At 35.6% G+C, this 23,437-nt stretch overlaps 1 protein-coding gene across 2 annotated transcripts; it reads right to left on the reverse strand.

The window, feature by feature from the left end:
* Nucleotides 1–8,358: 8,358 nt before the first annotated feature.
* Nucleotides 8,359–12,314, reverse strand: LOC103454833 (beta-1,6-galactosyltransferase GALT31A-like). 2 transcript variants are annotated; one of them, XM_070812293.1, is made up of 12 exons: nt 12,139–12,272; nt 11,979–12,102; nt 10,770–10,875; nt 10,632–10,693; nt 10,291–10,502; nt 10,102–10,165; nt 9,936–10,008; nt 9,579–9,699; nt 9,386–9,473; nt 9,188–9,313; nt 8,963–9,072; nt 8,359–8,688 (listed from the first exon to the last, which is right to left on the reverse strand). In XM_070812293.1, exons 2-12 carry the CDS (start codon nt 12,080–12,082, stop codon nt 8,540–8,542), a joined length of 1,215 nt encoding a protein of 404 aa, XP_070668394.1. In that variant the 5' UTR covers nt 12,083–12,102; nt 12,139–12,272; the 3' UTR covers nt 8,359–8,539. The 2 variants fall into 2 exon arrangements, with proteins under 2 accessions (XP_070668394.1, XP_070668393.1); XM_070812292.1 differs by having other exon boundaries at nt 11,979–12,314.
* Nucleotides 12,315–23,437: the final 11,123 nt, after the last annotated feature.

A 23,437-nucleotide genomic window follows, 5' to 3' on the forward strand; every position in this document is an offset into this window, starting at 1 on the left:
GTTGGATGTCAAATGAAGCAGCATTCCAGCATTTGACTGGTCGTGCGTGCATTCTTTCATTTATCAAATGGAGTACGCGGCTTGATGTTCCCACCACTTAAGACTAGCAATTGAGAATTGACCTGACATTTTAATTAAGATGGTCCGACGCTGAAATGAGACTTGTATAACACAATTAAAACATGACATTAATATCTCATATTAATGGTATAATAACACATATCAATGATACAATGACAGTTTTTTTTTTTTCACTTCCCATTGTATTATTGACAGAAAACACGACAGTAATAATGTATCCATACTATATAAGCTTCAATGGAAAAATGGTTGAGAAATTTCTCCAAAGCCTCCAAGGTCATAAAAGTACTAGGGCTACGTGAAGTGAAATGAAGGTTAAGATGGTCAAATTCATATACCATAATATTTGGTCAAATTCAATAGAGGGTTTCAACATAGCTTTGGGTCCGAAATGAGTGGATAACCGTGGTTTGCCATCAACTGCATTTCAAATATATATATATATATATATTTGGTCAAATTCAATGGAGGGTTTCAACATAGTTTATTCGGGTCCGGAATAAGTGAATAACCATGGCTTGTCTTGCCCCTTTTCTTTCAAAATAAAAAATATATATATTGCTTGGTCTGCCCAACATTTATTCCCCGTAATGCCTCTGAATTGGCCAAACTCAATGACTCATTGACCCTTTTGCATGGACATGCAACTACTTGATCGTGTTAATTTACTGGTTTATTTGCCAATTAATTGGAATTCAACAGTGCAAAGTCAAACCTTACTCTAGTCAAATTATAAAAATCACAAAATTACAATAATTAAGAATGTGAACAGTCTGCAGCTAGCTAGGTCTTTGGTCAATATTAATCAACAAACTCGTTAAATGAGCATACTATACATGCACGCAAGCAACTGTGCAAGCGACTCGTAGGTTTAGCACCACCGACCGCCTAGCGATGTGTCTAACCGAGACATTGAGTACCAATTTGGTACATCTTAACTTTTTTAAAAAGCATCGATAAAAGAAAAGTTTGGGAATTTTTTTTGTTTTGAAAACATCTTGTAAGCAGCTATTTTTTTAAGTTTTAAGTAAAAAAAAACTAAAAACCCAAAGCAGCAAAAAATAAGCATAAAAAAAATCGGCTTTTCTTCATCGAGAGGTGGGTGAACAGTGTTGTTTAAATCTGAAATTAGTTGGACAGAGAGCATCCATCGTGGAGAGCACAGAGCGCCTCCAGGTCGTGATTCATGAACAACTATGTGTTTTCTCCTTCTCCTCCTTCAGCCTTCTCTTCGAAGCAATCGTTTGCGAGTCTCATTGCCAAACTTTGAAATAAAAAGGAGGAGTAATTTCGCTCCTCTTCTCCGTCAGCCCTAAATACGAAGTTTGAAGTCCCACTCGGAGATTGGTATATATGGAGTCATGGGCAAGCATCGTGCTATTGGAAATGTTTGCACCCTAGCAGTCCAGCAGATACACAATTTGGTGTTGAGCAGATACAATTATTTGTGTCAAAATGTTGTTCATGTAAGATACGATGCAAAGAAACATTTGATACAAATATGATTATGTATGTATAGTTTTCTGATAAGAAGAAATGATGATTGGAGAAACATTTGATACAAATAAAATTATGTATGTATAGTTTTCTGACAAGAAATGATGATTGCACATACTAATACAAATCGCAATGATGTGTCTTTCTCCTAAAGTATTGCACCTTGTTTACTTATCTACTGCAATTTACTTTCCTTTCGATTTCCTTTTTACAAATCTTCATACAAATTGCTGCGGGAACATACATGATTAAATGATGACTTGTGAAATTCCAAACATCCTGTTATGAATTAAGGTTGGGTCGAAAACCAAAAGAACAAAGTATATTAAATAATTGGCCTTTATTGATCAAACAATTAAATTAGGGGTGTGCTATCCACACACCCCTTTTTACTTCTCTCACACTTCTTGTTAATTTTTGTCCTTTGATCTTCTTCAATTCATCCGATCTGACGGCCGAAAATTAAAAAGGTGTGAGAGAAGTAAAAATGGGTGTATGGATATCACATCCCTTAAATTAATAGCATATTTAGTATTATGCTTTTTTGGTCATTTTACACAGTTACAGTTGTTTTCATCAAAATTTACCAAACATTATACCATTGCTTTTTTTTTTTTTTCAAAAGTGCTTTTACAAAAATGTTTACTAAACATTCTGCTGCTTCATTTCACAGCTGCTTATTTTCACAGCACAATAAATGTAGTGTTTTTTTTCAAAACACAACAATTCCAAACTAGTCATGAGTGAGAAGAACGAGCACCACAACATTGGGTAACTGCTTGAAAGAAACCAGTTGATGACAGAAATACAATATGGCAGTGAAACCGACCATATAATGGTTGAAATACCTGCATGCTTTCGTCGTGTAAATTATTTTATATGCTAAACGAGTTCGCAGTCACACTCCAAGCTGTAGTGCTTCACCTTTTTGACCTCCGACCGTATGCATATGGCTGCATGAACTACATGATGTTTATGTTTGAAAAATAGACAAGTCTTAACTTTATCAGGCTTTACACATGCAACCGTTTTCTAATCAATTATTACAATTATATTCATATTGGACGAACCGCAAGATTAATAATACAGAAAACGCTCATATTTTATAGTAGCCTCCTTGTAGATATAGAATTCTACTGTAGGGTGGTTCCAAAAAGTCTAAAAAAAATATGAAGACGAAAATAACATTGAAAATTAAACAATAAACTACTAACTTTTCATTCTTAATTTTTGTACAAACTACAAAGACTAAATATGGCCACGACGAGATTTCATAATCTGAAAACATATCATGATTGTTTCAGTCAAAACAAGAAAAAATAGATCGATGATGAACCATCCAAAATTGGAGTTGTACTATTCAGAATAAGATCGAAACTATCCAAACTTGGAGTTGAACTATTTGAAATAGGACTATCCAAACTAATTGATGATGATTTTCGCTTGCAATATCATTCCATACTTCTAATTTCTAAACATATCAATTGATCAAAACAAAAAACCATATCAATTGATGAAGCGAAAAATATATATATGAACTAACCAACACATGATCCAAACAATATCAAAAAATCATAACAAATCAACAACAACTATAATCTATTATGAATTTAAATTTTCCATTCAATACACATCAATTTTAACCTCTTAATTTAGACTAAAATAGAAAACTTACTTAAATTCAGAAATTACGAGATTAAATGGTGGTCATGGAGACAGGTGGAGGTGTGGAGCAGCTGGTGGTGGCCCGGATGGGTTTAGACTAAAAAAGGAATTGGAATTGGGAATTACCCAATTGGAGCAGATGGCGGTGGCCTGAGATCGGTTGGGTGGGGTTAGAGGAAAAAGGGAATTGGAATTGGGAATTACCCAATTGGAGAAAGTGAATGCAAAATGGAATTGGATGGAAATCCCGGGTAAGAGGAAAGAGGTATACTCTATTTTTTTTTACTAAAAAGTGTCCGCTTAATAAGAAAATTTGCTTTTAATTATTTTGTTTTAAATGAATTGACTTAAAACGATATTGTTTTGCCCAAGTCATTATAAAAATAGGAAAACTAATGAAAAGAGCTTGAAAACTTTGAGTTTTAACGATAAGGACAAAATAAATGGTGAAGTGAATAGTACCATGTTTGACTTTTTAGTGTTAAAATGTGGTTTTTCGTTAAAGTGAACAGTACCGTGGGCTTTTCGTTAAAACTCCCTTTAAAAATTGAATAGTCACCTTTTCTTTCGCTAATCATTTGTAGAACCTGCACCCGCCGATCCAACGTTGCACTCTTCTCCTCCACCACGCACCCAAAACTTTGGTGTCACAACCACTAATCCGGGCTTCCGGGTGGTCCCTTAAGGCATCCACCACTACTTTCGTCATAAAAGATTTTGGTCCCAACTTGGGTCAGCTATATAGGAATAAACTCCACATTGTAATAAGTTATAAATTTTTTTGGTCCATCTTAAGGAAACTTGCCTACACATAGTAATAATTATCAATAAGTCCAAAAACATGCAATGCCAAATAAAAGTTTAAGATGAATGAAAATATCTAGCTAAGGTTGTTTGAAAACAGTACATTATTTTTTAGGGTTTATGCCACATCTTTGAGCTTGTGGGTACACAATACCACTTCAACATGGATATCTTCTTGTTGAAGCCAAAATGTTTATAGCTTTTCAAGTATGTTTACAACTTCTTGGCTTAAAACTTTTGGTGTTTCTAGAGATTAAGTGTCACATTTTAGAAATTGGCATGATCTACTACTAATGTGGTTCTTTGTATATATTAAGGATACAAAAAAGAATATTTTTTGCCTTGTTTTTATTAACACCTCACATCTTTATGTACCCACATCTAAAATGTGCCTAAACAATTCTAAATTTGTCCTCTATTTTTTTGAAGCCACCACATCCCCATAAACAAATGATGGCAAAAAAGCTAGCTCGACGGCCACGGGCCACCCATATAAGAGGTATCTGTCATTGATATCGACACAGCCAAAAACCCCCCACGTCGCGGAAATTGGCAACTAAGATCGACTCTCTAACAAACCGAGAATTGCCAAACACTCTTGATTCACACACCCCATCTCCCAATTCCCTATTACCTACAGGCGAGTGGCTGGTGATTGGATATATATATATATGGAGAGAGAACATGGTGAGTGGCTGGGATTGTTTGCCCAGACACTGTGGTGGTTGGCAGCTGGCATAAGGGGGTGGATGGGGTTTATTTTGGATTTCAGAACTTAATTCGTCAGGGTAAAAACGGAAATTTAACTGAAAAAATAAAATTATGGGGTATATTCATAAGATTGTGGGGTGTTAATAGAATTAACTACTTCTCTATTAAATAATAACGTCTATATAGTAATAAAATTAATTTGGTCCCCAACATTATAGCTATATTTACTGTATATACATCCAAATCCTATATAGTTACAATGTTTTTTATAGTTCTAATCTTAAGTTATGTACAACTTTTATGTATAGTTAATAATCTGCATGTTATAATATTAATATATGACAATATTGATATTTTATGAACCTTAGGATATATTATTTATGGGAACTAATATTAGATTAGTTGAAGGAGCTAATATACTTGTAGACCAAAAATATGATATTGTTATTAATATATATACACGCGTTACAACAATACATTATGTCGTTTAGCTTATTGGTTAATTTGTTTTCTAATAAAATTTTGGTTAAATTTTTGTTAATAAAATTTTAATATAATAGGGGCGACCGGCGTGGGCTATGAAAAGTAATGATCCCCTTTGCCACCTGTAACTATCACTAACAACACAAAGCGGTTTGACTAACGGGATTTTTACAATGCTTTGAAGTATAGGATACTAATTTTTGTACCCTTAGATCACTATTTTAAAAATACAAAAATTAAAATGTAACGGTTAAAAAGTTCAAAAAATATCATATACTTCAGAATACCATAGAGTTTTTAAATGACTATAACGCAAAAGAATAATGCAATTAATGGACACTTACAAATTTCTCAAATTCATGGGACAAAAAGAGGAGTTTTGTACCTTGAACAAATATGATTATATCCATAACTCACTCAACATCTATTACTAGAAGAATATATTCTATCGGGTTATTTGTATACGGCAACACACTCACATGAGATCAACTTTTCTGCATATATGTCTTTTTTTTTCTTTTTTATTTTTTTTACTGAGGATGATGAAAGATTATGCGAGTCAAACTACTCTTAAAATTTGGTCATTGAACTACAAAAGTAGCCTTACTTTATAACACGCACAAAGCGGTCAGAAAGAAATAAGACCCGGAATTTAGTCATCAACTATAAAAGTAAGCTACTTCCTTCCCGCTAATAACAATTAAAAAGAGCTAACTTTCTTATAAAACGAGCGTCTCCAAAATTTTATTTAAAGAAACAAACAACGGGTTACAAGACAAAAGCCAAGACATACAAATCCCGAACCTATCTCATGTGAGTGTAGCCGCACAAATAAAATTTCCATTGACCCCGTTACACCGGCCAAAACTGTTAGTGTATGATGTTGAACCCAAAATTAGGCCACTTTGTACTTCAAGAATTGACATCCTTGAGAAGGAAGCTCACTGGGCATAGACGGTGTACTTTCTACATCAGTGTAGACTTCATATGATTTTGGAAAATCCCATCAGATGTGCCCACTTCACCTGTCAAAAATTGCATTTCGGCTGTACCACTGACCACAGAGAATTCCTCAAGCAGTTGATTACAAATTTGAACAACTGCAAATTAAATAGGTAACTGATATGTAATCGATCAATTGTCTTGATGGTTATGATTTTTTTTTTTTTTCAACTGAGTGCATTTTGGGTACAAACCTTCTCTCTTTTCTTTAGTATAAATTAGTTTAGAATATCGATGTAATGCAAAATATTCAAAGTGAACATGTATAACTCATATACATTGGAGAGCATATTAGTTTTGTGTGTTCAAATACCATCACCCGACGTACCCATATGTACGAAAGAAAGTTGAGTTTCACCATAAAATCAATTGACAATTAGTCCCTTCTTTCTTAATGTAGGATTTACTCTCAACATGCCCCTTCATGTGTGACGAATTTTAAAGCCTAACATACGAAAAACACAATCGGGTGATTTGCAACACGTGTGACTGTTGGGTTCGATATATGAGACATGCTTTGGTACTATAAAGAAAATTAAGGTTCGACCATAAAACTAATTGACAATATGAGATGTAATCCAATCTCTTATAAGCACATCAAAAGTCCCTCTTTTTTTTCTAATGTGAGAATTATTCTCAACATGCATGTACGGATCCCTTCCACCTAATTCTCTTCATCAAATAATCCAAACCCTTGAAATTTGATCCAATGGCTAAAAACAGAGGTTCACTTTAAAAGTTATAATAATTTTAACCGTTTGATCAAATTTCAAAGACCTGAAGTGTTTGATGGGGAGAATTAGATGGAAGAGATTCGGAGATGATTCATTTCCATATGTTGGTGATCTTATTCCAAATCGATTTTCCAACCACGTAATGTTAGGTTTACCTGTGATAAGATAACACATTGCCCGAAGAACTGAACACACAGAAGAATGAAAAATCTTATTAGTGCTTAACAGGTGTAGGGTGTGAATGTCATCTCATCTCTGCAAATGGAAAAGTTACTACTTACAAACCCTAAGTGTACCTGCTGCACATCCAATAACTGTTTTAGGCTTCTTGGCCAGAAATTCTATCACCAAGACAACTCTAATGTCGCATTTATTTAATGAGTGCATGCTGCCGGTTCAAAATATGAAGATAAAAAGTTTTATTGTGATAGGAGGTCCTTAAAAGTGCAATAAATCGGGAACGAAGTAGATACTAAAGAAAGGCTGTGGAGTGGCTGTGCCACTAAGATGGTGTCTTCATTACAATACAGATTTGCCCTTGTCAGTGCATCTCGAATCCAAAAATTTATTTTATATTCGTATTCTTGTATCTGGGTCTAAAAGTAAAGAAAGATATACATAAAACAAGTTCACGGTCAAATAATGTCTTGATCTACTAATACAATAACAAGTGTGAATCTCACTGCACAGTATATGAGTATAGATTGTACAGTGTATAAGTCTCCATTAGAGATCTTTTGATCCAAACTCACTCCTTTGACATTCTCTTCCCTCTAACCTTTAGGCCCACAATTTGAGCTCCTTAATTAAAAGCAATCTCAAATCTAGATTTGGTAGGATGAAGCAGATTTGAGTTTTCCTTGTATTCTTAATTCTCCGATCAAGGAGAGCAACTTACAAAAAACATATACACTGTCATTTTGGGATCTCAATTTGATAATATACTTACACATGTCAATAAATAATTATCCAAGACGCGACATGACACTAAACATGTTGTGCGTTTGGTACGCAGACGGGACGGGACGGAACGGGACGGGACGGGACGGGACGGGACGGAACGAATGTGTAATTTTTGAAAAAGACATGGGGTATATTTGTCTTAAAATGGTAAAACATTGTGTTCCACAGACGTGGAACAAACCCGTTCCAGGGGGGGAGGTGGAACGCAAAAACACTCAAAATCTGTCCCGTGGAACAGCCCGTTCCACCCATTTTTGGCGCACCAAACGCGGGACGGAACGCCTCGTCCCGTTCCGTCCCGTCCCGTCCCACGTACCAAACGCACCCACAAGTCCTCCCAACTCATAAAAATGGAAAGAAAAAAATAAACCCAACTTGCGAACTAGTTTCCATCCAAAGGGCATCAAACAGTTCAAAGTTGGAAAGAAAGAATTTTCTCCATATTTTCTGACTCAAGATTCTCTGTGCAATGATTAAATTAATCATATACCAACTGTCCCAGGGGCATAAATAATAGCAAAAATGGGGCAGCAGGTTTTTGTTTAACCAACTTTCTGTTAACTCATACACATTTACATCACAATCAAACGTGCCAAGTTTCAGAAACTAGTGTGCCAAATAGCTTCATCACCTTCCCCACATCGCTCATGCACCTCCTCCATTCTCTCCACCGATTTGCATATGCCGCTGCAGCTCCAGTCGAACGATGCAGCACAAGGATTTCCTGCTTGAGCTTTCCACTCACACTCTATGAGAAAGTTAAGATAGTTCCGAGTTATATACAGTTGCTTAATAATATCCAAAATGAACTAATCATAATGTGATATTTTTGTGTGGCTTTCCGGAAAAGTACTTATTTTAATGAGAGCTTTTAATAACCAATCAGATGAGATTTCTTCTCAATGGAACAATCAACTAATTATGTAGAAATGCAAAAAGCATCAATCTTGATGGCATATGGATAAATAAACGAACTGGTTAATGTCTTGAAGTGGAGATAAATCACATTGCCAAGAACTTACCAGGAGGAGTTCCACAGCAAAGGCTTCGCTCGTCAATGTGCTCAACATCAAGACCAATAAACCAAGAACCCAAAGAGACATCCTCATTTGCATATTTGTGAAGTATGTGGCTAAAGTGGAAAACGGGAACTTTTCAAAGTTATATGGGAAGAAAAAAATGTAGAATATTTTTTGTGCGTTTAAGAAAAAAACCAGAGCAAAATGAGACTGCATAAGAGCACTTACTGATGCACTGAAATGTAAGTTGCTAAATCTTTGGAAATTGCGTATATTTGACCTGTTGCGTGGCGAAAATACTTATTTCCCTCCTCTCCGAATTTCCAATATTCCGGTTCATGGTACTTGACCCCCCTATCAAAATAGGTACAGATGAATGACGAACATAAATTAAACAAGAGAGATGCACAACATTTGGCTGCTTACTTATTCGCCAGGACAGGTCCAGACTTCATGCAACCGATATATGTACGAGGTTTTGATCTATGACGGGCCAAAGTAGAACCAACCATTCCTGTCAAATATTGAAATTAATTTAGTGTCGCAGATTCTCTAACAATTGTTTCGTTCCCTTATTTCCATAGCAGAAACAGCTGAATTAAAATATATACACACTAACCAAGATTTATGTGCACATCATCATCAACCTTGATATAAAAGTCAGCATCCCACTTAGAGACAGCCGCCGTAAAATATATTTGGGTTTTTGACGACAACTCACGATATCCTTCTATGTGATTCTGCATACATACAATGGTAAACAATACATCAGGTCCACCGAAGTGATATGAAGTTTGAACCAAAGGACAATCTAGATCTTAAAACAACTAACTAACAAAAGCCGACAAAAAGAGTTGCAGAATTTTGTTCCCCTGATTGGTCCCAAGACAATATATATGCATCAAGCATTGCACGAGTCTCCAAACAACTAACTGGAGATAACAGGTAATTTGGCCCTAGGCACTGAGTTACTTACCAGTCGGAAAAAATCCTTATGTTTTTCCTCTTCTGCCTCAATGGCACGATCCAAAACGCCTCCTGTAGTTGCACTGATGGCAAAAAAGGAACCAGTAAGTTTTGTTAAAATTTTCTTTCTGAAGCAAGCAGTTTATTAAGCTAGTCACTTGCAATATAAAGTCTACCTGTGTCCAATAACAAACCGCATTATAATTCCCTTTTCTTCCTCTAACTTCTTTAACTCATCCCCTGGAAAAGTGATAAACTAATAAGTTATGTGTGTGTGCATATGTATATGCGTATTTCTTATAACAGCAATGCCGGCAACTAATCTTTTAGTGAGAGAAATGAATATTGAAAATTTGGATTTCAACCTTGTGGCATCCATGTTTCCCTGATTGACTCCCTTCGTTTTCGGCTGCTAAAGGCAGTCATGATTCCCATCACAAAGAAAACCTTCTGGCGCTCTTTCAATGGCTCACCTCCTGGTTTTATCACCATAGGAGATCCTTCATCATTTCCATATTTGGAAGATCTAGCTGTCGCTAGCTGGACCTCCAATGTGGAAATTGTCTTATCCAATGCCCTGGAAAAAAATGTAACATAAATTTCAATAACATACCAATATTAATGAGTATATATTTGAAATACGAAAAATGATTGTGAGCTCTTATGAGATTTCTTCAACAAATAATAGAAGGATAAGGGAAGATACATGATCACATCATGTGTTTGCGAGACTTGAGAAAGGATGTCTCCTACGCCATTAGCGGCCTCCTGCAGCAGAACGGATAAATTATTAACGAGTTACCACAGAAATGGAGCTAATAAATATTTGAATCTTGTAACTTGCCTTCTTCTCACAATTAGCTATGGGATGCAGAACTCTTCTTGATTGATCTTTCTCCAGTGGTGCAGCCTCCTCATCAATTTTCTCTGGATCGGGAACACCCCAAAACCTGCAAGATAAACATCAGCAACTGACCGATGCATGTGTACTTAGAAAAGAACACTATGAACCAGACAACATAATCTCATGCCAAATGAGTTGGATAGATTAAAACAATTTTGTTTCCTTGCAATTTACAGTTCAACTCTCATACTTTACTGTATGGTAGTATAGTTAAGTTAAATCCTTAGCTTTCTAAGGCCATCCAATATCCTCTCGTCACATTCATGTGATTTGGGTACCATAGTTGGGCTTCACCAGCCAAGTGTCTCGAGGGCGTTGGACTTTCGTGGTGATGATCAACAGTCGCCTTATATTTCTATGAAATATCAGAGATATAGGAGATTTGGCTCCAAATCGACTATTAAATCTATTGGCAGATTTGAAAATGTAGTATATAAATTACCAATCAACAGAGCAAAGCTAAGCAAACCAAGAGTAATTCTATTGGGTGCATCATTCGTCTTCAAGTTGCCAGCTTCTCACGGACTCCACTGGCTAGAAATCTCTTTCAGCACCACTGAACTTTGTCAACCGGCTGCCATTATTTACCATCCAAAGGAGTTAACTCGAAACCATTTTCCTAGTGCCTGGTCTCCAACTTAAAATCGATCAACCAGCTCCCCAAAGTTCTACGAAACTCGAAAAATCTGCTTTCCGGCCAAATGAACACCCAAATATCATGGAGAAGTCCATATCCAATCAGAGTTAACCTCTCAGATTCCAACGCTAAACATCACTGAATCTACTACTTTCCACACTAAAAAGCCAATAGATCACAATATATTCATTACGCCAATTCATGTAACTTTAAATTACGACCAAGATTTAGCACCCATTAGTCCAATTGGAAACTTAAGTACAATTCAAAATTACCAAATAGATAGCAAACATCCTAAATTTCAAACAATGGTGCCAATAGAACTTGAATCCAGAAACCAGAGCATCATTTGCAAAAAGCAGCAAAATGGTCGAAAAAAAGAAAGCTCATTTGCAGCAAACAACATTAAAAGAATGAAAATTTACAATCCCCATTAGACTGAGAAGCAAATCTAGAAGCTGTGACAACCACCTCAGCACAAGATCTTAGAGAGAGAGAGAGAGAGACAGAACCTGTTGACAACAAGAACACCGAGGAAGAAGCTGGCAATGCAGAAGAGAGAAACCCATCTGGCGGGGACTCCATTGCCGACCTTGTGAGGTCTGCTGAGACCCATCTGGTCGCAAAAAAGTCCTCAGCTTTAAGGAACCTCCCTTTTGGTTTATGGGAGGAAGCTTTAGGAAGAAGATATGAGCAGCAGCAACCTAGAGAAAGAGCACAGTTTTTCGTACAGACAGTAACAAAATCATGTCATGAGACAGTGACATACATATTTGAAAAGCAAAAGGAAAAGGAAAGAAATTGATGGAGTTAAGGAAGGGGCCTTCCCTAAACCTATCAGACACCTTGATCGCTTTATTTTTGTTAAATCGGTTTAAATTTTGAAATCTATCTGGTGAGTTTACACAAATTTAAAATTTAAACTTATTTTATGAAAATAGTTAAGGGGTAAATATTACAATTAATTAAAGTTGGCGACTGGTGAAGGCAAAAATACACCCAGTAATTATAATGTCTCATCTTTTCCGTTGTTCTGTCATGATGGGTAAATAATATTATTCAAAATGTTTTTGAAAATGACAAAAGCCATGGCAGCTTTAAGTCTTTAACTGCCAAGAATGCCCCTTTATTCTTAAGCAATGGGATGCATTGGCAAATGGCACTGGCCTTACTTTCTGCGCCTTTTGCCCCTCTGTTTTTCTATTTTTATTTTTTATTCTTCTCTGTATATTTTCCCAAATGCTCATTTTTTTACAGATTTCCAGTTTAGTTTAAAATAGGGATGGGCACAGTTTGGTTTGATGCGGTTTTGAGTGAAACCAAAACCAAAACTGAATTTTTTTGCAGTTCGCTTTGGTGCGGTTTTGAAGCCAAAACCGAAATGAAACCAAACTGTTTGGTTCGGTTCGGTACGGTTTCAAACGGTTTCGGTTTGATTTTTAAGAAAAAATGTACAATTTGCAATTTAACATATTAATAAGTATTTCCCAGTAGCAATAGGAAAAAAAACATTTGTTATGTAAACAATTAGCATGTTGCATGCAGTTGTGATGTTAAAACATGTTTGTGCAACAAAAGGGTGTCCCCATATAAGGTATAACATAAAACAAGTTGAATAACTTTGAATTCATTAAAGGTGAGCGAAACTTTCATAGTAGGATATGTGATATCATGCTTCAAATGAGTGGACTTCATTAGATGATTGTTCGACTCTTGATAACAAGATTAGTCCACCCTTGTATATATATGTGTGTGTGTGGTGTGATGGTATAAATTAAATAACAAAGGTCCTTCAAGTTAATGAACGAAAGAAAGTGATGAATGATGATATTCTAGTGTGGTTGAGTACATACTAAGTGTATGGATTATAACAAACAACCAATTAAAACATAAAATCTAATATGGACATTTAATTAAAAGTTTATTAATATTTGCGGTGCGGTTCGGTTTTGGTGCAGTTTTCAAAAGCCAAAACCGAAACCAAACCGTTTTCTATGTTGCGGTTCGGTTTCAAAACCAAAACCGTTTCAAAACCGCAAAACCAAACCGTTCGGTGCAGTTCGATTTGGTTTGTGTTTTGGTTTCGGTTTTCGGTTCTAAATGCCCACCCCTAGTTTAAAAGAAGAGTATATATATTTTTCTGCACAATATTGTTTATTTATCAGTTATATCTAAACAATCCAAATAAACATAAATGTTCAAGAAAAATGGAAAAGTAGTGTGCATCTACCAATGTTCCAAAAGTCTCTGCCTAGGTGTTAGGCGGTTAGCTACCGTAACGATTAATTTCTAGCATTTAAAAATAAGAAAGGGCGTCCACACTTGCTTAGACATCTGTCTAGTCTGCCTAGACCCATGTAGGCACCCGCCTAGACCATCTAGGTCGCGACTCTCACTTACACATAACTTCCTTTTTGTACTTTATTTTTTAATAAATTGTAAAAGACTTGTTGGATACGTGGGCGAACACTCATTATATGCTTATTCCTCATGTTTTCAATATATTATAATATTTTATTATTTATATGTCATTCTATTTCACACCATATGTATTTTTTAATTAATATTTATTTATATGTTATATAAAAGTTTAATTAAAATTAAAAAAAAAACTGCATAGGCCTTCGCTTAGGTCTAGACTCCTAGGCACTTGGCTCCTGCTCGCCATTCAATTTTAACGTCTACCACCTTTTAAAACCTTGATATCTACTAATAAAAAAAAGTTGAAACCTCATAAATTTATATATTGTTTATGTTGACTCTAGTATTGTTGATGTTGAGCAATTTGTCAAGTTATTTAGCACCCCCAATTCTGAGTACAAGTCCCTATGTAGAAAAACAAAAGCTTATCTAAATGTCTGATGTGAAACCTTTATTTGTGTGTTATAGTAAAGAGATTTTAACATATCACCAACACATTATATGAATAGAACACTTATCAAGTGACGATGACCTAATTACGTGAAGATTGTTAGTTATCGCACGTTAGAGGTACTTAGTAGTTGGTAAGTAGCCAAGTCTTTTCCCCTTGTATGGGAGGTTGTTTTAGTTTTGCCCCATAGGGACAGAGATCATGTTTGTGTAACCAAATTCGAAGTTGGGGTTTCAATAACATTTCCATTGATCTAAATAAAGAAAGAAAACTTTACTTTGAAGGAGCTCAACATAAAACAAATACAGATTTGTAAACTGAAATAATGCCTAAACCTGATTTTAATATATATATATATATATATATATATATATATTTTTTTTTTTTTGAACAAACGATATTATCTACATTAAGGGGGAAGGAGATGCATTAGTCTCATAATAAGCTAGTAATAATGTGGTTCAAATTCATCTTTGACGATAATCAAACCTAAAACCTCTTACTTACAAATAAAAAAAAATACCATTAAACCGTATTACTAAACAACATCTAACTTTAATTTTGGAACTGCATATATCTAACTTTCTAGACCTTTAGTTTTGGAGCATAGACATAAGCAATCAATGAAGCCGAAGAGGGCAGTCTGGTCCACATGCAAAAACAGAGATGCGAAGTTGGCCATATACTGTACCTTTTTCTGTAGTAGAATTCAAAACATAAAAGCTGAAAAAGGCAGGTTGGTGAATGTTATAGTAAATGTGACCTAAAGTCGAGGGTAATATAGTCCATTTGATGCCAGTGTGTCGAATCAGACATGGAGAGAGACAAGACGACGTGGATGCATGATGAAATCATTGATGTTAAAACAAAGAAAAGAAGAGTTCTTTAAGTGGTACTGTGGAGAAGTAGATCACCATCAAGGACTGAAAAATCGATATTATAAGCGAAATATCGTCGATAATATCATTTTTTTTAGACAGCGATATTTTCACACGTTTACACTTAATTATCGTACTAATATCGCGATAATATCGCGATATTAGCGATATTATCGCGCCGGATCCGTCGTCATCGTCGCAACGGCAGCCGAAAATGAGCAATCCACAATCAGACCCACGCTCAAACCCTGAAAATGAGCAATCTTCTCTCTGCAATCCACGCTCAGACCCTGAAAAGGAGCAATCCCTGCTCGGATTTGATGGATCTGATCATCTGAGAGCCTCGTACGGCCTAAACAAGGCCTCCCCTTGCCTGATGGTGCTCGCCGCCGTAGGGAGGTGAGAAAGGGAGGAGGAACGGTCCACAGGTGGTGATGGTGCTCGGCAGAGTGTGCGCCACTGTGGTGGAGGTCACGGTGGGATGTGTCTGTGCTCTGGGAAGGAGAGTTGTAGAGAAAAGATGAGGGGAGAACCAGAGAAGAAACAAGGAGAGGAATGGGAGAACCGGAGAAAGAAAAAAAGCAGGAAATGACAGACAGAGAAGTGAAACCCAAGAAAAAAAACCAAAACAAATGGAAAAGAAAGAGTGCAGCGATCATCAATTTTACTCTCTAACCAATATGGTCTGATTCTGATCTGAAAATGATACGTCATGATATGACTACTGTTCATGAACAGTAGCTTTCTTCTTTTTTTTTTATTTTTATGTTTTTTGGAAACTCAATGCTTTCTTTTCTTTATATACCAGCCACATGATTTGTGGCACAACAAATAAGAAAAATTTATATAAAACAAAAATAAAATATTAAAAAATGTGACAAAAATGCCGTTAACAATTACATATGGATGGCATGTGGGTGGCATGTTAACAATTACATGCAAAATTATTTTGGGGATTTATCATTTGATGACTACTCTTCAAAATACACTTACTCTACACATAGAGATGATGAAGATAGTGACAATTTTGAACCTCATAAGAACTCTATGTGGTACTAAGTCACTCATGTATCTTACCATGCAATGTATAAAGTGTAAAATATTGTACTAATTCATTATATATAAATGATTATGGTGTGTTTAAATTTCTTTCATTAATTACTACATATTTTCTACACTCATAATGTTTGCCATCTCGCTATATAATTAACTTAAATCAATTAAATCCATCATGCAATGCATTTCCTTCCAATTTTTTTGTGATAAACTAATAGATAATTGACTAAATAAACATCCTGCAAAGTTTCAATAAAAATTTCCAAGTTTTTCTTACAATTTCCGTAGTTTTTATTCAATTTTTATCGATATCGATAATATTCCGATATTTCCATCGAAATTTCCGTATTTTTGAACTACCGATATTTCCGATATCATCGATATTTAATACCTTGATCACCATTAGGTCCATTACCATACCGTACTCCCAAATTCTCCTACACTCCACGGAAATTTTTGCATGTATTAGAACGAAACATCGTTATGTGTAGTTCTAATTCCAAAACAAGTTAATAGATTTGATATATCTTATCAGATGGTGTGTTGAGGGATAACGAATGGTGCAGTTAGAATGCCTCAAATTTGAAGGGTCTTAAAATTTTTGTCATCCAATATTATGTAATAATGTTCTATATTTAAAAAAAGGGTAAAAGACTGTTTACTACCCTCATGTTTTGTGGTTTTTAACATTTAGTACATCAAGTTTTTTTCATCCCAGAATCATACTTAAAGTGTAAATTTTGGAACAGTCTCATACATCCGTTAGTCAAATTGTTAAGTCTCCCGTTAACTATGACGTGGCGCCCATGTAGACAATGACTAGGCGCCACGTGTCATCCAGGTGGAAATTAAAAATAAATAAATAAATAAAATTAAATATATATATATATATATATATATATATATATATATATATATATTAAAAAAAAAACCTTCATCTTCCCCAAATCCCACTCGTGCCCACCCTCCCATCACCCACCTCTTCGTCTTCCTCGCACCCTCACCCTTCCTTCCCTCTTCTACAACCCTTTTCTTCCTTCCCTTCTCTCTTCTGCACCTGCACCACCACCCTCCATTCTCTACTCTACAACCCGTACTCACCCTCCCCGCACACCCAACCCTTCTTCTTCTTTCTTCTTCTTCTTCTTCTTCTTCTGGGTTGCAAACTGGGGGTTTTTTTTTTTTCTTCTTCTTCTTCTTCTTCTTCTTCTTCGGTTGCAGATTCGGTTTTTTTTTTCCTCCTTCTTCTTCTTCCTTCTTCTTTTTCTTATGGGTTGCAGATTCGATTTTTTTTTTCCTCGTCCTTCTTCGTCTTCTTCTTCCTTCTTCTTCTTCTTATGGGTTGCAGATTTGGTTTTTTGTTTTTTTGTTTTTTCATTCTTCTTCTTCTTCCTCCTTCCTTTTCTTCCTCCTCCTTCTTCCTCCTCCTCCTCCTCCTTCTTCTTCTTATGGGTTGCAGATTCGATTTTTTTTTCCTTCTTCTTCTTCTTCCTCATTTTTCCTCTTCCTTCTTCTTTTTCTTCTGGGTTGCAGATTCGGTTTTTTGTTTTTGTTATTTTTCCTTCTTCTTCTTCTTCCTTTTTCTTCCTCCTCCTTCTTTTGGGTTGCAGATTCGTTTTTTGTTTTTTTTTTTTCTTCTTCTTCTTCTTCCTCCTCTTCTGGGTTGCATATTTGGCTTTTTGTTTTTTTTTTTCCTTCTTCTTCTTCTTCTTCTTCTTCCTCCTCCTTCTCTTCTAGGTTGCAGATTCATTTTTTGTTTTTTTTTTCCTTCTTCTTCTTCCTCCTTCTTCCTCCTTCATTTTCTTCCTCCTTTTTCTTCTTCCTCTGGGTTGCAGATTCGCTTTTTGTTTTTTTTTTCCTTCTTCTTCGTCTTCCTCATTCTTCTGGGTTGCAGATTCGACCAGTTTTTTTCTTCTTATTCCTCCTTTTCTTCTTCTTCTTCTTCTTCTTCTTCTTCCTCCTCCTTCTCTTCTAGGTTGCAGATTCATTTTTTGTTTTTTTTTTCCTTCTTCTTCTTCTGGGTTGCAGATTCGGTTTTTTTTTCCTTCTTCTTCTTCTTCTTCTTCTTCTTCTTCTTCTTCCTCCTTCTTCCTCCTTCATTTTCTTCCTCCTTTTTCTTCTTCCTCTGGGTTGCAGATTCGCTTTTTGTTTTTTTTTTCCTTCTTCTTCGTCTTCCTCCTTCTTCTGGGTTGCAGATTCGACCAATTTTTTTCTTCTTATTCCTCCTTTTGGGTTGCAGATTCTTTTTTTTTTCCTTCTTCTTCTTCTTCTTCCTCCTTCTGGGTTGCAAATTCTTTTTTTTTTGTTCTTCCTCCTTCTTCTGGGTTGGGGGCGGGGGGGGGGGGGGGCAGGAGAAATTAACACTTTAGGTATGACTCTGGGATGAAAAAAAGTTGATGTACTAAATGTTGAAAACCATGAAATATGAGGGTAGTAAACAGTCTTTTACCCTTAAAAAAATTGTTTTTTTTGTGAGCACTTTAAAATCTCATTGTCCACTTCTTATAAGAGTAATTTTTTTCTTTCTAAATATAAAAATTCGGCATAAAATGAGATATTTTGTGTGCCAGTAATAACACCCTAAAAATAATTTTTTTTTTCAATTTTATTATATAATAATATTATATGTTCAAGTGAAACTTTAAAGTTAGAGATTTGAAGTTTTTTGTTTTTCATGTTTGGTTGTTTCAAAATGAAATGCTTTTAATTATTTAGTGAAGGTTATGTTTGTCTTTTTATTTATAATTAATGACATTTGTAAACTTGCAACTAGTGAGTGCTAAAATTTGTTTTGATTCAAGTGATTTTTTTTTCTAGCATCAATACATTATCTTTTTCAAAAAAAAAAAAAACCATTTTAAGGAGGGATTCATTTTCAAATTTTGCACAAGATTTTCGAAATCTCAAGACGGAATCTTACATTTAAAATTTTATTATGAAAAATAAAAACATGTTATAATTTAAATAAAATCAAGTTTTTGTGACGGTGATTTGGGTATTTTAAACCGCACTACTACTATACTAATTCCTAGGCTTTCTTATACCAGTCCCTTCTTCACGAGCCTTTGATCGCCATGACTAATTTTGACTTGTCACCACGCTTCCTATATTTTTCTGGAAATAGATCATCTTCGGATCCCTTCCATCAAATTCTCCTTATCAACTAATTCGAACTCTTGAAATTTGATTTAACGGCTAAAAACAGGGACCCACTTTAAAAGTTATAATAACTTTAGTCGTTGGATCAGATTTTAAGGGCCCAAATTGGTTGATGGGGAGGATTTGGTGGAAGGGATCCTGAGGATCCCTTTCCTATTTCTCCCATAAACTTTGTTTAAGTTTACGAATGAGTGAATTTAGCAGTTCATCAGATCCAGTGCTAGATTCCTTTTTGTTCTGTTATGTTATGTGATGTTTTTCTCTTTTTATGTAAACACGTAGACAACATATATGAGATGATGTCAAGTACGTGTGACCCGTTAGACTTCACACGTGAGATATTATTCTTTAATACCATGAAGGAAGTTGAGGTTCCACCATAAAGTGTGTTGAGAATGAATATTACATTGATGAAAAGATGGACCTTACATAGGCTTATAAGTTGATCTACTCTCCATATTACCGAGGAATTTATAGTGCAACATCAACTTTCTTCATGGTATCAAATTGAGCTGTCCCATGTGTAATGCCAATTGCCAAACATGCTCCACATTTGTTCGTGTTGTCCATGTGTTAGGCTTGAAAAAATTCACCACACATGAGATGGTTTGTTGAGAATAAATCACACATTAATAAGAGAAAGAACCTTGCATTGGTCTTATAAATAAATTAGGTTACTTCTCATATTAACAATTGGTTTTACAATAGAATCTCAACTTCTTCCTCATCATGCATGCTCAAATGTTGTAGAAGAAAATACATTAAGAAGCCTAACAAGCCTTTGAAAAGTTGGGTAGTATTGTTGAAGTTGTCAGTAGCGTTGGGTGAGTGCTGCTCTTAATTTAGTTTTATTATGTCATCAGTTTGATCAGTTCTGAAATTAGTTATTTGAGAACTGAAACTAGTGATGCAAACTTGATGGTGGCTGCCAATCAAATTATTTTAGGGTAAATTACATAGTAGCCCCTCAGGTTTGAGGTCTATTTGCAATCTTATACAACATCTTTAAAACATTTCACTTTCATACCTCAAGTATTATTTTATTTCAATTTCATACAACCGTTACATTTTCCATCCATGGATCTGTTAAATGCTGACGTGGTTGCCACATATATGCCATGTGGCTGCCAAATGTCTGCCACGTGTCAAATAAAATAATTTTTAATTTTTTTTAAAAAAAAACCTGAAATTGGAAGAAAAAAAAAAGGGACCGAACCCGTGCAACCCAGTAGAAGAAGCAGGAAGAAGAAGAAGAGAAGAAGAAAGAGGAGGAGGAGGAAGAAGAAGAAGAAAAAAAAGAAAAAAAAAGAAAGGGACCGAACCCAGAAGAAGAAGGAGGAAGAAGAAGAAGAGAAGAAGAAATAGGAGGAGGAGGAGGAAGAAGAAGAAGAAGAAGAAAAAAAAAAAAAAGAAAGGGACCGAACCCAGAAGAAGAAGGAGGAAGAAGAAGAAGAGAAGAAGAAAGAGGAGGAGGAGGAAGAAGAAGAAGAAGGAGGAGGAAGAAAAAAAGAAAAAGAAAGGGACCGAACCCAGAAGAGAAGAAGAAAGAGGAGGAAGAGAAGAAGAAAGAGGAGGAGGAGGAAGAAGAATAAAAAGAAAAAAAAAGAAAGGGACCGAACCCAGAAGAGAAGAAGAAAGAGGAGGAGGAGGAGGAAGAAGAAGAAGAAAAAAAAAAAAAAGGGACCGAACCCCCTGCAACCCATAAGAAGAAGGAGGAAGAAGAAGAAGAGAAGGAGGAGGAGGAGGAAGAAGAAGAAGAAGAAGAAAAAGAAAAAAAAAAAAGGGACCGAACCCAGAAAGAGAAGAAGAAGAAAGAGAAAAAAAAAGAAGTGGCAGACAGGGTTTTTAAAAAAAAATTAAAAATTTATTTTATTTGCCACGTGGCAGACATTTGGCAGCCACGTGACATATATGTGGCAGCCACGTCAGCATTTAACAGACCCATGGATGGAAAATGTAACGGTTGTATGAATTTGAAATAAAATAGTACTTGAGGTATGAAAGTGAAATGTTTTAAAGACGTTGTATAAGATTGCAATAGACCTCAAACCTGAGGGGCTACGATGTAATTTACCTATTATTTTATTAGGCAGTTCTGTTAGATTATACATCACACTTTCATTTCATATACTAATTCAGATAAGCAGCTGATAATTACTTACATAAAGCTCGTAGCTCAAATAGCTAAGATCGTTCATCTTTTGCACCAAACATCCTAACTCTAGGTCTGACTGATTACTGAAACAAATAGAAGAGTGCATCTCTGAGATGCTCAAGTTACAAAGTAGTTCCTGTGAGAGGCCCTATTTACCTATTTATCATGCAGCATACGAGATATCATAAATTAGAAAAGTTGCAGCAATTGGTAACGTGCAGCTTCTAACGATCATTGTCATCCTAATCGGTGCTCAACCCTAATAGACACGTAGATTTACCCAAACCCTTCCCCATTCATGGTGGGCTTTTACAAAACCTCCCTTTTAAGAATTTGCCCTGCAAAACTTATGTGTCAAATTATACAACTTTTAGATAAAGAGTTGCAATTTTGAGACGTAAAATTGTATTTACATCCCATACATTTCTAGGAGATGTAAATCTAATAGCTACTCTGATGGGAGATATTTTAATTTGGAATCTAATTTACTTTTCTCTTTGATTGACAGGGCCCTTCATCAAAATATGTACATTTATATTTTCGACAAAGATGAAAATTTTATATTCCATATAATGTAGAATTTTTTTGGCCAACAAAAAAATGTAAATGTTCGTTCCAATGCATTTTGCTTGGACATTTCGCATCTCTTGTTGGATAGAAGTGATTCCCGTTACTTTATAAAAAATTAATGCATTCCAATGCATTTTGCATTTCCGATCTCCTATTGGATAGGAATAAATCCCTATTATTTCATTAATTCACCTATATTAAGGAGTGTGTCTTTTTTTTTTTTTTTAAGAAACGATATTATTTACATTAACGGGGTGGGGGAGTGAGCTAAGCCTCACAATGGTATAGCAATAATGTGGTTCAAATTCGCATTTGACGAGAATTCAACATAAGACCTTTCAGTTACAAGTGAAGAGGAGTAAGAGTATGTTAATTTTGCGTTTTCCAAATAACATTATTATTATTATTATTATTATTATTATTATTATTATTATTATTATTATTATGTTTTGGTTGATTGATAAAATTCTCCCCCAAAAGTACGGTTGAGGTTCCCTTTAAAAAGATCATTCTTCACTTGGTATTTCACAAATTTTTTTAATACTGTTTATACCATACTTAGGGCTTCCGTATTTAGATCTTGTATAAATACTCGGGGAACTTAAATGTAATTATGTAATAAAGAAAGGGGCAAATATGTAAAAAATGAGAAGCCCTTATTCTATAAAAAGACTCCTCACCCTCACAATTAGGGGAGGCCATTTTCTTAGGCCATGGGAATAGTTCTCTCACCCTCAGAAGCTCTCTCCCTCACTCCCCTCACCTCTCAGATAAATACAATATCAGTGTGGACGTAGCCTAAACCTTGGGGCGAACCACGATACATCTTGTGTTATTTACATTTCTTGCAGATTCACGGTCGGATTTACGTTGTTCTAAGACTTATGCATCAACATTTGACGCCGTTTGTGGGAAACAACACGAAAAGCTGTGTCAGTTCTCTCTCAGTTTTTACCTCCGCCGTGGATCTGCAAAAACCCAGAAAGACCCACTTCCCAATCCAAGCCTCTAAATCCGCAAAACCCGGAACCACTCTCACGCCACCACCGTCGCTTCAAGGTGCAAAACCCATCCCCTTCATCATTTCCATCGCCGTAGGCATTGCGGTCCGCTTTTTCGTACCCAAACCAGTCGAAGTCACCTCACAAGCCTGGCAATTGCTCGCCATTTTCCTATCCACCATTTCCGGCCTGGTTCTGAGCCCGTTACCCGTTGGTGCTTGGGCCTTTCCCGGCCTCACCACCTTCATTGTGATCGAAACTCTGTCTTTCCAGACGGCCT

Source organism: Malus domestica, chromosome 14, assembly GCF_042453785.1.
Source record: "Malus domestica chromosome 14, GDT2T_hap1".
Lineage (NCBI taxonomy): Eukaryota > Viridiplantae > Streptophyta > Magnoliopsida > Rosales > Rosaceae > Malus > Malus domestica.